General features: G+C 41.0%; 1 protein-coding gene across 3 annotated transcripts in view; it reads left to right on the forward strand.

The window, feature by feature from the left end:
- Positions 1-8,804, forward strand: part of foxn2a (forkhead box N2a) — a 30,788-nt gene extending 21,984 nt beyond the window's left edge. For all 3 annotated transcript variants that reach the window (XM_061789674.1, XM_061789673.1, XM_061789675.1), the window contains 4 exons: positions 1,173-1,297; positions 1,537-1,586; positions 2,549-2,617; positions 6,068-8,804. In XM_061789674.1, coding sequence (XP_061645658.1) covers positions 1,173-1,297; positions 1,537-1,586; positions 2,549-2,617; positions 6,068-6,492 — 669 coding nt within the window. In that variant the 3' untranslated portion in view covers positions 6,493-8,804. The remainder of the gene's footprint in view (positions 1-1,172; positions 1,298-1,536; positions 1,587-2,548; positions 2,618-6,067) is intronic.
- Positions 8,805-11,266: the final 2,462 nt, after the last annotated feature.

Here is an 11,266-nt window from a genome sequence, read left to right on the forward strand (position 1 = left end):
TCCCAAAAAACACACTTGAAAAATGTGTGGCGTGACTCATTAGTTTGTTGTTGTTGTTGTTGTATGATCTTGTATGATCTGTTGATCTTTCTAAAATGGCTAACATGTATAGTTTTTGGTCCTGTAACTACAATGTAATGTTCATGCTCACAAGAAGAATATTTGTTCATACCCAGTGTTGTCTGAATTTGTGACAGAAACTGTTTTCCAGGGAGAGACACAATGGTTGCCATATTGAGCTTCAGTATGAGTTCGGACTTGTGACCGGTAGAGCCTGTGGTGCTAGGACTGTGCCTGGCTACAACTTGATATTTTTTCTACCACGGGAGGGGATAGGGGAGGTTAGCACTCTGCGAGTAGCACCATGGAGTAGCGCAAGTCACCCACCATGCAGGTGCACAGTGTGAACACTTCATCTGCTGACAGACCAGCGCCAGTTTCACATGACACTGGCTGGTGGTTTCCGTTGCCATGGAGACATTTCCTTCTTCCTGCATCGGGGACGGGCTAGTAACGTGAGTCAAGGTTATTCTCCACCCTCCCTTGCTCGCTCCCTCAGCCTAGGCAAGAATATACCGCCATCAGATACTGTGACAGTTAACACACTCTGGCACGGATCACTAACAGACAGATTCATCGCTAATATTGGAGCAGTGTGTGCAGCATGTGGAGGAACTTTGTTAAATTGACTGTCTTCACCAGGAGAAATGCTGTTTAAGTGAGGCAATCAATGTATTTTTTGAAAAAAAAAATTTTAACTTCTATTTATCATTAGGAAGTGGAGTAAATGCAGATTGAATGAAGATGCAATTTACATAGGGGAACATTTGGCCTAAAAATACTTCATGTTATTCAGTATGACTCTTCTTATGGCATGGACCTCTCCAAGCCAAAAACAAACTATGAGAAGCAAGGAATTCCGTGATAATAGGTGTTTTCTGTTGTTACGTGAAATGATCGCAGCAGGACAATGAAAACAATTGTATTCATTGTATTTTCTGTCATAAATTGTGTTGTTAGACATAAAGATCACTGTGGCATGACTGATAGTTGAAACACTTTCAAAAACTCAGAGGTTAAAAATAGTGTTGATCTTAGGAAGTGTTGTTATGATTATCAGGATCAAGGATGTTCATTCTTCATAGTCTTATTATGTTTCACTATGATTACAGGCCAATGGAAAAGGTTCTCTTTGGTGCGTCGACCCAGAATACCGCCCCAACCTGATCCAAGCCCTTAAGAAGCAGCACTTTCCCGCCGCACATGCCTTCTGTACACCACCCGCCTCCCCGCCCAGGTGACCCTTCTTCATTCACCACAATAAATTATGACAGAAAGTGAAGATGCAGGAAATTGTTCATCAAACCAGACCATTGTTCCGAGTTAAATGGCCTTAGTTCTTTGAAACTGAAGATGCTTTTTGTGGTGTCATTTTGATGGGTTCGAGTAGTGTCTAGTTCTTTAACACACTTTTCAAATTCAAGTATGGCACTTCATGTTTCTTGTTTTTTTTTTTTTTTTTAATCTCTCCTACAGTGCCTCCTCACCCCCTCGTCATCTCTTTCTGCAAGGTTGCTCATTTAAAGGTGAGGCAGCACTCTTGCGCTTTGTATGCTCACATGCTCCACAGCTTGGTGCTTTTGTTTTTAGTGTGCTTGTGAATGTATCGCAATTGTGGTGCTTTTGTGCATTTCAGTCACAGAACATCCAGCATCTCCTCCACCCCGCCTCAATTCTTAGTTTGATTTATTAATTTCAAGTCATTGATGCCTCATGTGCTCCATTCGATGCCTTAGCTATGGCTCCTCTCTCTGCCTCTTAGATTTGTAACCTTGACAACAGGCTGAGGTTCCGCTGGTGCTGAGTATGGAGCACTCAATCTCGCTGTAATCATTAATAATTTAGTGCCCCAGAAGTGAGCCATGAGCCTTTTAGACACTTGGTCAGGTCTGAGAAGATCGGATGCATTCCCCCTATCTGTGGCATGAATTTATCCTCTGCTTTGTTTTGATTAATCTTTGTTTGGTCCAATCCATTCCAAAGGCATTTTTGGGTCACATAGCCATCAAGGGGAACTGTTCAGGTCATCTTACCACAGTACTCTTAGGAACAGTTAAACCTTTCTACGGCTTGCAGTACCACCATGGGGCAGGCAGGTGGGATGGCTATAGCTTCATCAGCAATGTAAATGGCATTACACCTCACAGTCTAACCTACTAATTAATTAAACCAAGGAAAATTAAGTAAATAAAGAATAAAAATAGGGGACATGCAGATCCCCCCCCCCCTTTATGTCGTATGGCTGTTGGTAGAAAAAATACTTAAAAATTAGAAATGACCATTCTGTTGAGCAACAACAGACTACAGGGGGTTGTTTTACTTGGTACTCAAATAGCAGAGATGAGTTATTTTGTACTTTTGTGACCCATACCAAACTGTACTGCTTGGTGGAAACAGGGCTTGAGCAGTGTTAAAGGGATAGAAACACCCTGCTGCCATGCGCTCACACCTTAGGACTGACCATCATGCATGTTCTCTCCTCTTCCAGAGTCTGATATTGATGCTGCCACTGCCATGATGCTCTTAAACTCTGCCCCAGGGCACCACGTTGACCCATGTAAGAGAATCCAACAGCAACCATATGTTCACCCTCCTCACATACCACCCACCCCATTGCTTAAGTGTTTTTTATTTGTCTGCTGATTCGTTTGGATACCTTCGTCATCTCTGTTCATATTAAAATTGAATATCTATGTTTGATTCTTATTCAAGCACAGGAAGTTACAAAAACATTTACTACATGGCCCTTTAACACGGCTAATCATAGATTCTTGGAAAACCCTTTTTTTTTTTTTTTTTTTTTTTAAATCATTATCAGTATTATTAGTAATTACACTTACGCCTTTGGCGTGCGCATAATAGTTGATTAATTGATCATGAAGAATTTTGTTGATTGCCGATTAATGGAATGTATGCACAGCAACATATTCAGCATTTCCTGTGGAAGAGTTAGGAGGCGTAAGTTTCCGCTGTCCGTATGTTTCAAGCTACTGGTATGCCATCTGATGGAAAAAATAACCTCATTTTATAAATGTTTGAGGATGTGGGATTGTGTAAGGGATACTAAAAAGGTTTGGTGTTGAACTTTCATCAAAACTACTTTTAAAGATAAAACTGCAGTTTTCCGCCATGTTCTGCGTCAACTCTTTTTAGTTTCAACATTTCCCATGTTGTCAATATGCGTTTACCTGGCGAGCAGAAGTTGCTACGTCTTTTTACCCCAAACGCAGAAGTGCAGTGTGCATAAATTCCTTTGAGTTTTGAAGAAATTGAGGAAAAATGGAGTGCACTACTTGCAAACAGCATCGGACAAGTGCTGTTGATTTGGTCTCAATTAATTTGCGGTCAAAAGAAGAACAACATGCCATCAGCAATGAAAAGTTGAGCTACATCCATGAAGACCTTTGCTATGGCATCTCTCCCAAAGTCACACATTATTCAATACAACTCCTGCAGCAGGAGTTCAGAACATTCAGATGTTCTGATCTGATCCCATTTAAAATAATACAGTGGAACCTTCGTCACAGCTTCCATGTGGAACACTCACTTATGCGTTCTCACACAGCATGAATATTGTTCGCTCCGTACGTCACATATTTTACATACAGATATGTATCTTTGTTTTTTGCTCTAAATTAGCCCTCGTTGGGCTATGCATGCTGGAGGAGCAGCCACCCAGCTGCCCGCCCTCCTCACCAGCAAAGCTAGAGTGCCATTCATTTTAATGGGAACATTTGCTTAAGTTTGGAAACAGTTTGTGAGCAGATGTTCCACTGTATTAAAAATACAAATAAAAAAATCATTGATTAATGGATCATTAACTTTCCCCATGGTTGATCAAGGAACTCAAGCCTAATGCCCATTCCTAATTAGAGCTTTATGTAGCTTTGGAATTTTATTATACGTATACACAAACCACCAAATGCATTTGGGCTTCATAAAAAGAAGTATACAGTGGCTGAAATAAGTATTGAACATGTCACCATTTTTCTCACAACATATATTTCCAAAAGTGCTATTGACATGAAAATTTCACAACAACCCAAGTAATCCATACATACAAAGAAAGTAGAACATATAAGCTCAGAAATTAAGTTATGTGTAATAATGTGAAATGACACAGGGAAAAACTGTTGAACACGCCAACTGGTATTTATTTAATACTTTGTACAAAAGCCTTTGTTTGCAATAACAGGTTCAAAGACGCTTCCTGTACAGTGGGTTTGGAAGGTATTCAGGTATTAAATTTTTCACTCTTTGTTATATTGCAGCCATTTGCTAAAATCATTTTTCTTTTTTTTTCCTCATTAATGTACACACAACACCCCATATTGAGATTTTCTCCACACATACTGCTTAAAATTAAGGCCAAAACATTCTATCTTGGTCTCATCAGATCAGAAAATCATATTTCTTACCATCTTGGAGTCCTCCAGGTGTTTTTTTTTAGCAAACTCCATGCGGGCTTTCATGTGTCTTGCACTGAGGAGAGGCTTCCGTCGGGCCACTCTGCCATAAAGCCCTGACTGATGGAGAGCTGCAGTGATGGTTGACTCTCTAGAACTTTCTCCCATCTCCCAACTGCATCTCGGGAGCTCAGCCTCAGTGATCTTTGGGTTCTTCTTTACCTCGCTCACCAAGGCTCTTCTCCCGCGATTGCTCAGTTTGGCCGGACGGCCAACTCTAGGAAGGGTTCTGGTCGTCCCAAATGTCTTCCATTTAAGGATTATGGAGGCCAGTGTGCTCTTAGGAACCTTAAGTGCAGCAGAATTTGTTTTGTAACCTTGGCCAGATCTGTGCCTTGCCAGAATTTTGTCTCTGAGCTCTTCAGGCAGTTCCTTTGACCTCATGATTCTTATTTGCTCTGACATGCACTGTGAGCTGTAAGGTCTTATATAGACAGGTGTGTGGCTTTCCTAGTCAAGTCCAATCAGTATAATCAAACACAGCTGGACTCCAATGAAGGTGTAGAACCATCTCAAGGATGATCAGAAGAAATGGACAGCACCCGAGTTAAATATATGAGTGTCCCATTAAAGGGTCTGAATACTTATGGCTGTGTTCAGTGTTTATTTTTTAATAAATCTGCAAAACTGTCAACAATTCATTTTTTTCTGTCAATATGGGGTGCTGTGTGTATATTAATGAGGGAAAACATTAACCTAAATGATTTTAGCAAATGACTGCAATATAACAGAGAGAAAAATTTAAGGGAGTCTGAGTACTTTCCGTACCCACTGTATGGAGAAACTAGTCGCATGCATTGCTCTGGTGTGATTTTGGCCCATTCCGCCACCAAAGCAGTCTTCAAATCTTGAAGGTTCCGTGGGCTTATTTTATGGACTTTGAGTTTTAGTTCTTTCCATAGATTTTCAATTTAATTCAAGTCAGGTGATTGGCTGGGCCATTCTAGCAGCTTTATTTTTTTTTCTTTGAAACGAATTGAGAGTTTCCTTGGCAGTATGTTTTGGATCATTATTCTGCTAAAATGTCCACCCTCGTTTCATTTTCATCCTCCTCGAAGATGGCAGCAGATTTTTGTCAAGAATGTCTCAGTAGATTTGCCGATTCATCCTTCCTGTAATAATGTGAGGTTTACCAGTAACATTTGCTGAAATGCAGACCCACACCATCATGTTTCCACCTCCAAACTTCATTGTTGGTATGGTATTTTTAGGGCAATTTCTCCTCCTAACATTTGATTATTGACAGATTTTAGGTGTTGTCTTGGCTTTCCATACCTTTTTATACCTCCCTTCATGTGTTCAATACTTTTTTTCCCTGTGTAATTTCACATTGTTACACATAACTTGGGTATATTACTTGGGTTGTCCCCAACATCTGGTGAAAATTTCATGTCAACAGCACCTTTGGAAATATATTTATAAATATATAAAAATGGTGACATGTTAAATACTTATTTCAGCCGCTGTACTTCAGTGCGCTAATAGCAACTTGCCTGGAAACTGTAGTACTCATCACGCTTTGCCACATCTGCTCTCGACAGGCAACTCTGACAGCCCACTGGACCTCTCCAGACCCGACTCAGTGCTGGTGAGCAGCGATCCAAAGCAGGACCACAACTACAGCAGTGTCGCCCTGCAGCGCTGCTCCTCCCGGTCTTCCTCCTCCTCCCTGTCCTCCTTAGATGAAGGAGGCTGCGACCGCAGGCAGTCCCGCCGCGCCGGCAGCGAGGGCTTCCACAGCGACGAGGACTCCGACCTCTGGGATGAGAGAAGCGCAAACCAAACGCAGCGCCGCCCGCCAGCCATCAAGTGGCCTGTCGGCAAAAGGCCGCGACGCGATGTCAAGCTGGAGCTGGATGATGAGCTTAAAGAGGCCGCTGGTTCCTTGCTGCACCTCGCTGGTATACGCAGCTGCACGGAGGGCTCCAAACGCAATGTCAAGAGCACAAAACTTAACAGGAAATAAAAATAATAAAAAAGACCCCGGAAAAAAAATACCCCGTCATCAGACTCCGGACCCTGTGAACCGTCACCTCTGTCGTGTGTCCCGGTGTGCCTCCTTCTCCTTATCTCATCGAATATTGGCCATTTTGAGCCTTTCTTTCGTTGTTTGTTTGGGATATCTCTGTCCAACAAAACAAATGGCAATAGTATTGTTCACACAGGAGAACAAAGCCATAAAGAGACTTTTGCAGCTTCGGAGCGGTCACAGCATATTGCGGGGTGTCTAGGCTATGGCGAACTGAATCCAAAATGACCTGCCTGCTTCTGTCGAAATAGACGATGGTGAATCAAGATTTTCTTTTTCCTCTGAAAAATGGGAAAGGGTTTTCTAACTCAAAGCGTTGCATGCTTCCTCCTCAAACCTGTATCCTCTTCCAAGTGAATCTATGTATGAAGTGAACGAGTGCATGTTTGTAACGGACAAAAGCTAACCTCCTGGTGTTACAAGTTTTCCCTCTTGTGCTAAAAAGAAAAAGAAAATATGGCACAGTTTTAAAACAACTTGTGCTCAACACCTCCTCTTGAGAGAGAGATGCAATAATAATTCCACAACCTTAACTTTTTCCCCATCATTTAATATTGTGACTTTTCCTGCCCCAGAGATGCTAGTTAAGCTGCAATTAAGCGAATGAAATAGTGTGAGTCTTGTTATGCCATGAACATAAATGACACACAAGTTCTAACTGTTTGAGGATTAGCAAAATCTCGGAATACTATTTACTCTGCCACTGCCAAATTTTACTTGCAAACTTTGCCACTCTGCTATGCTCTGTTTTGGTCTGTTAATCACTTTCACCCACCGGTGTGTTTTCCATTTGCGGTGCAGATGTGTCAAATGAAATGAACATCTGGCTCTTCACTGTTCACTGTGTGTGCATAGGATTTCCTCCATAGTTTTTACTGTTTTTTTTTTTTTTTTTGCGTTCGCTTCAGTCCAAACCCAAGGTGAGATGAGAGGATCAGTTGCTCTTCCCATGCAAAAAAAAAAAGTAGCCATGCTGCTCAACTCATTGTGTAGTCACCCTTGTGGATTGGATGGTAAATAGCCACTTGTTCTTTTACTGTATTTGCAGTTTATTCCTTGTCGAAGTCTGGTGCAAGGTCTGTTTAATTTGGGAAAGAGTTGCAGTAGAGCTTGTCAAAAGAATGATAAACTTGACAGTACAGTCATGGTTCCACATAACTGGAATCCATATGAAGATGTGTGCTTCTCTTGTGATTGGCCCTCACTTCCGGTCGGCCACTCGTGTTCCTCTCTCTGCACTTCCTCCATAAAAACAAAATAAGGAAGTAGAAATCCCCCTCAAGCTATGAAATGTGGTGTTTACTGTCAGCAGATTACATTCGGCTCACTGCGAGAGGTTGCAAGCCACGTTTCTCATTTGGGTTTTAAAATCAAAAGTACATCACAGTCTGAGGAAAACAGACATGCACAATAGCAATCTCATCACATGTGAGTAAAGAAAAAGTGCCACAGTGGATTATAGTAGCTACAAGTATATCATGCATAGTCAGTGCCAAACATTTTACTGTGCCACTGATGTAAAACTGCAAGGGGCCATGGTCACTATGTTTCCCTGTTACCACAATATAGTTGTAGAGGGTCATGACTTGATGTCCCAGTTTTCTGAACCCCATTAACAGGAAATGCGACCAGACTCTGGACAGTGTAGTGACGCTACCAATCCTTTGGTTTATTTCAGCCACTTTATGGTTGGATCTGTTCAAAGTAAGCTGCAGACGTACAGTAATTCTTGCATACACTGGTCTTATTTTGCTGTGAAAGAAGAACAATTGTTCATGAATCGTTACCTTATTTATAACATTAATTTATGAGGTGGAAACGCCATCAAACACTGGTCATCCGAAAGGAATGACGAGGCACATTTGTTTTTCTCGAGAAGTATTTTGTCTTGCTCTGCTTTTTATTTTACAGAAATACACCCTATTTTCCCTCTTCTAATGTGTTATATTAAGTATTTTTGCCAATTGTCCATAGATCGGGTGTTTTATTTTTGTTTGTTTTTGCAATTTAATGATGACTGCCAGGTTTTCTTTGCTTTTTGTTAGTCTGGATAGAAAATGTTGATTAACATTCATACAAAACCCTTCTTTTGCTGCCAAATTTGATATACAACTTGGGTGGTGCAAAATGGCACATTTTCCTCTTGTGCTAGAGAATTTCTGATATAATCATTTTACATTTTGTCTCCATGTGTATGTTAAGATATTTTTTTACTTGCGCTAACTGCATAAAACTACTGCCACTCATCAGTCATGCTTCCAGGTCTTGTGAATTATTTTGATTGTCACTGGAAATTGGAGAAGACTGACCCATGCAGTCCCCAGGCTGCTGTCATTGCAGAGCCAAAGTTCTTTTTGAGCAGGAGCGGGGAACCTAGGCCGTGAGAGCATAAATCTGGTCCACAGAGCAATTAAGAACTCAGAGGAAGTCCAAAAAATTTAACCCACAAATTATTGTAATATATAATACTATACATGGATATATATAATGATAAACAGTTTTTTAAACTTTTAAGATTTTTTTTTTCATGAATTTGATATGGCCCTCAGAGGACACCATAAAAACTGAATTGGCCCCTGAAAAGAAAAAGGTTCCCCTCCCCTGATAGAGAGAGAGAGTTGTCACTCATTCTTTCTGTAGCACTTGTCTAAGGAAGATTCTGTTGCTCTCGGTGACATAACACAGACTCTAATGTAGAGATGCCACAAGGCTAACGCCACACATGACACCGGTCGCGCTGTTGCTTATCAGCTTTTATTGAATATCGGTCATATGGTTCTCAAAATTATGTTGCAGCTCCTGTATGGGTATGATTAAATTGCATTGGTTTAAAAAAGAAAACAATGAAAACTGCCAGCCCAGTATCGGTTTGTGTCTGCCATGGCTTTTGACTGACACACAATTTTGTTTTTTGTAAGCTAACCTCTGTTGATAAAATGTTTATAAGATTTATTTTCGCCAAAGATATGCAATTGCATTATATATGGTATTACAAAACTATTAATAAAATCTGTTCTTCTTAGCACAGTGAGCACTTTTCTATTCTGATGCACCACCAGTGTGTTAATAGTCTAAACTTGCTACATGTCTGATCAACGTTACCACCTGCTGTGAACGCCACAGCACTTGTATAAGCTAATCATAGCCTATTCTTCAAATACAACTCTTCATTCATGTGGCAGCCTTCTTAGTTTTCACATTAGCATATCACAGCTGGCAAATATTTCCCACCAAGTCCGGCTGTTCTAGTCTTGTTTTGACTGCGCAATCTGTGATCAGCACCACGTGGGTGACTCCTCCACCACACACTGCCTCCTTCTTCCTGCTTGTCTTTTTCACTCTTCCAACCTGGCAGGCTACCAAAATTGCACCTCACATTAACATGAGGCCGTGCCAGAGATGGTTTCATCATCAGATGTCCTAAACACACTCTTTGCTCTAAGTTAATTTGATCTAGAGGACGGAGGGATGAGCACAGTGGTGACCCTGAACAAGAGCTTGTGTGACCAGCCTCGGGCCAGTGGGACTGCACTATTGTTCAATAGAGTCCTGTGTGCGGACTGGAAGTGGGGAGGTGGGGGCTTCTCCCTACTGACTGCCTCAATTCAGCTGGAAATCAGAGCAGCATCACCTCCCCCCCTCCCACACAGCCTTAGCAACCACGCCACGCCGACAGTTGCCAGGCAACCAGACAATGCTGGAGCCACTGGCTGCGGTGTGTGTGTGTGAGTTTTCCATGTACGAAAGTGGCAAATGATGCTTATGTTGGTGAAGAATATTCACTTCTTTATGTAAATACCTATGAAGCATCCAATGGTGTATAAATTGTAGAAACATTTATGTCGTCAGTATATGAAGAGATTACTGTATTATGGATTAGGTGAAATTAATCGTCAAGGATTTGAGGAGTGATGGCTGCATTAGCAACATGCCATTTCACTCTTAGTCAAAATGAGGTCATGTGAATATTGTGCTTGGGTGCCAGTGCATCTGCATTTTGGTATAGTTACTAATGTTATTGATCATCTTTGATGAACTATTGATAGATTTGACAGATGTTTGTAATGAACTAAAATCTGGGGAAACCAACAATTTCTGTGGAAAAAAAAAACATGCAAAAGAAGTAATCATTGTCATATAACTTTAAACTTTAGATCGCTTTCCTGCAAAATGAAAAAAAAGGGCGTTATCCCACTCTAGTTCTCATTGGCTCGTTTGTGCTGCTGAACATGGAGGGTGTCAAACTCATTTTCCTCGTGGGCCACATAGAGTTTCCCAGATGGTCGTTATGACTGTGAAAAACCGTACACAGTGAATTTATTAATTAGAAATATATCTTTCTTCATCTATATATGCAAGTGACATATAGTGAAATGCAGAACAAAAACAAATGCTCTTCCATAAGATGGTATCCACCTGTTGCCATTCATTCATTCAACAGTATAATCGCTTTGTGTTCAACTAATTAAGCCGTAATTGCACACATTAAGTAAATGTGTAAATTGAGACGAGATCGTTATTTCAGTAGTCATACTTATTCTGACAGTTTTATTTGGGGGCGTGCCTTGAGCTTTTTCTAGTGTAAGTAAACGTTGGGAAGCAGTGCTTAATGTAGACGTAAATAAAGTATGTACTGTCATCTACTCACTCCACTTGTACATTTGTATACCTCCAACCGCTAGAGAGCGCACTAAGAGGAGCCGCTCAGCAG

Source organism: Phyllopteryx taeniolatus, chromosome 11 (genome assembly GCF_024500385.1).
Source record: "Phyllopteryx taeniolatus isolate TA_2022b chromosome 11, UOR_Ptae_1.2, whole genome shotgun sequence".
Taxonomy (NCBI): Eukaryota; Metazoa; Chordata; class Actinopteri; order Syngnathiformes; family Syngnathidae; genus Phyllopteryx; species Phyllopteryx taeniolatus.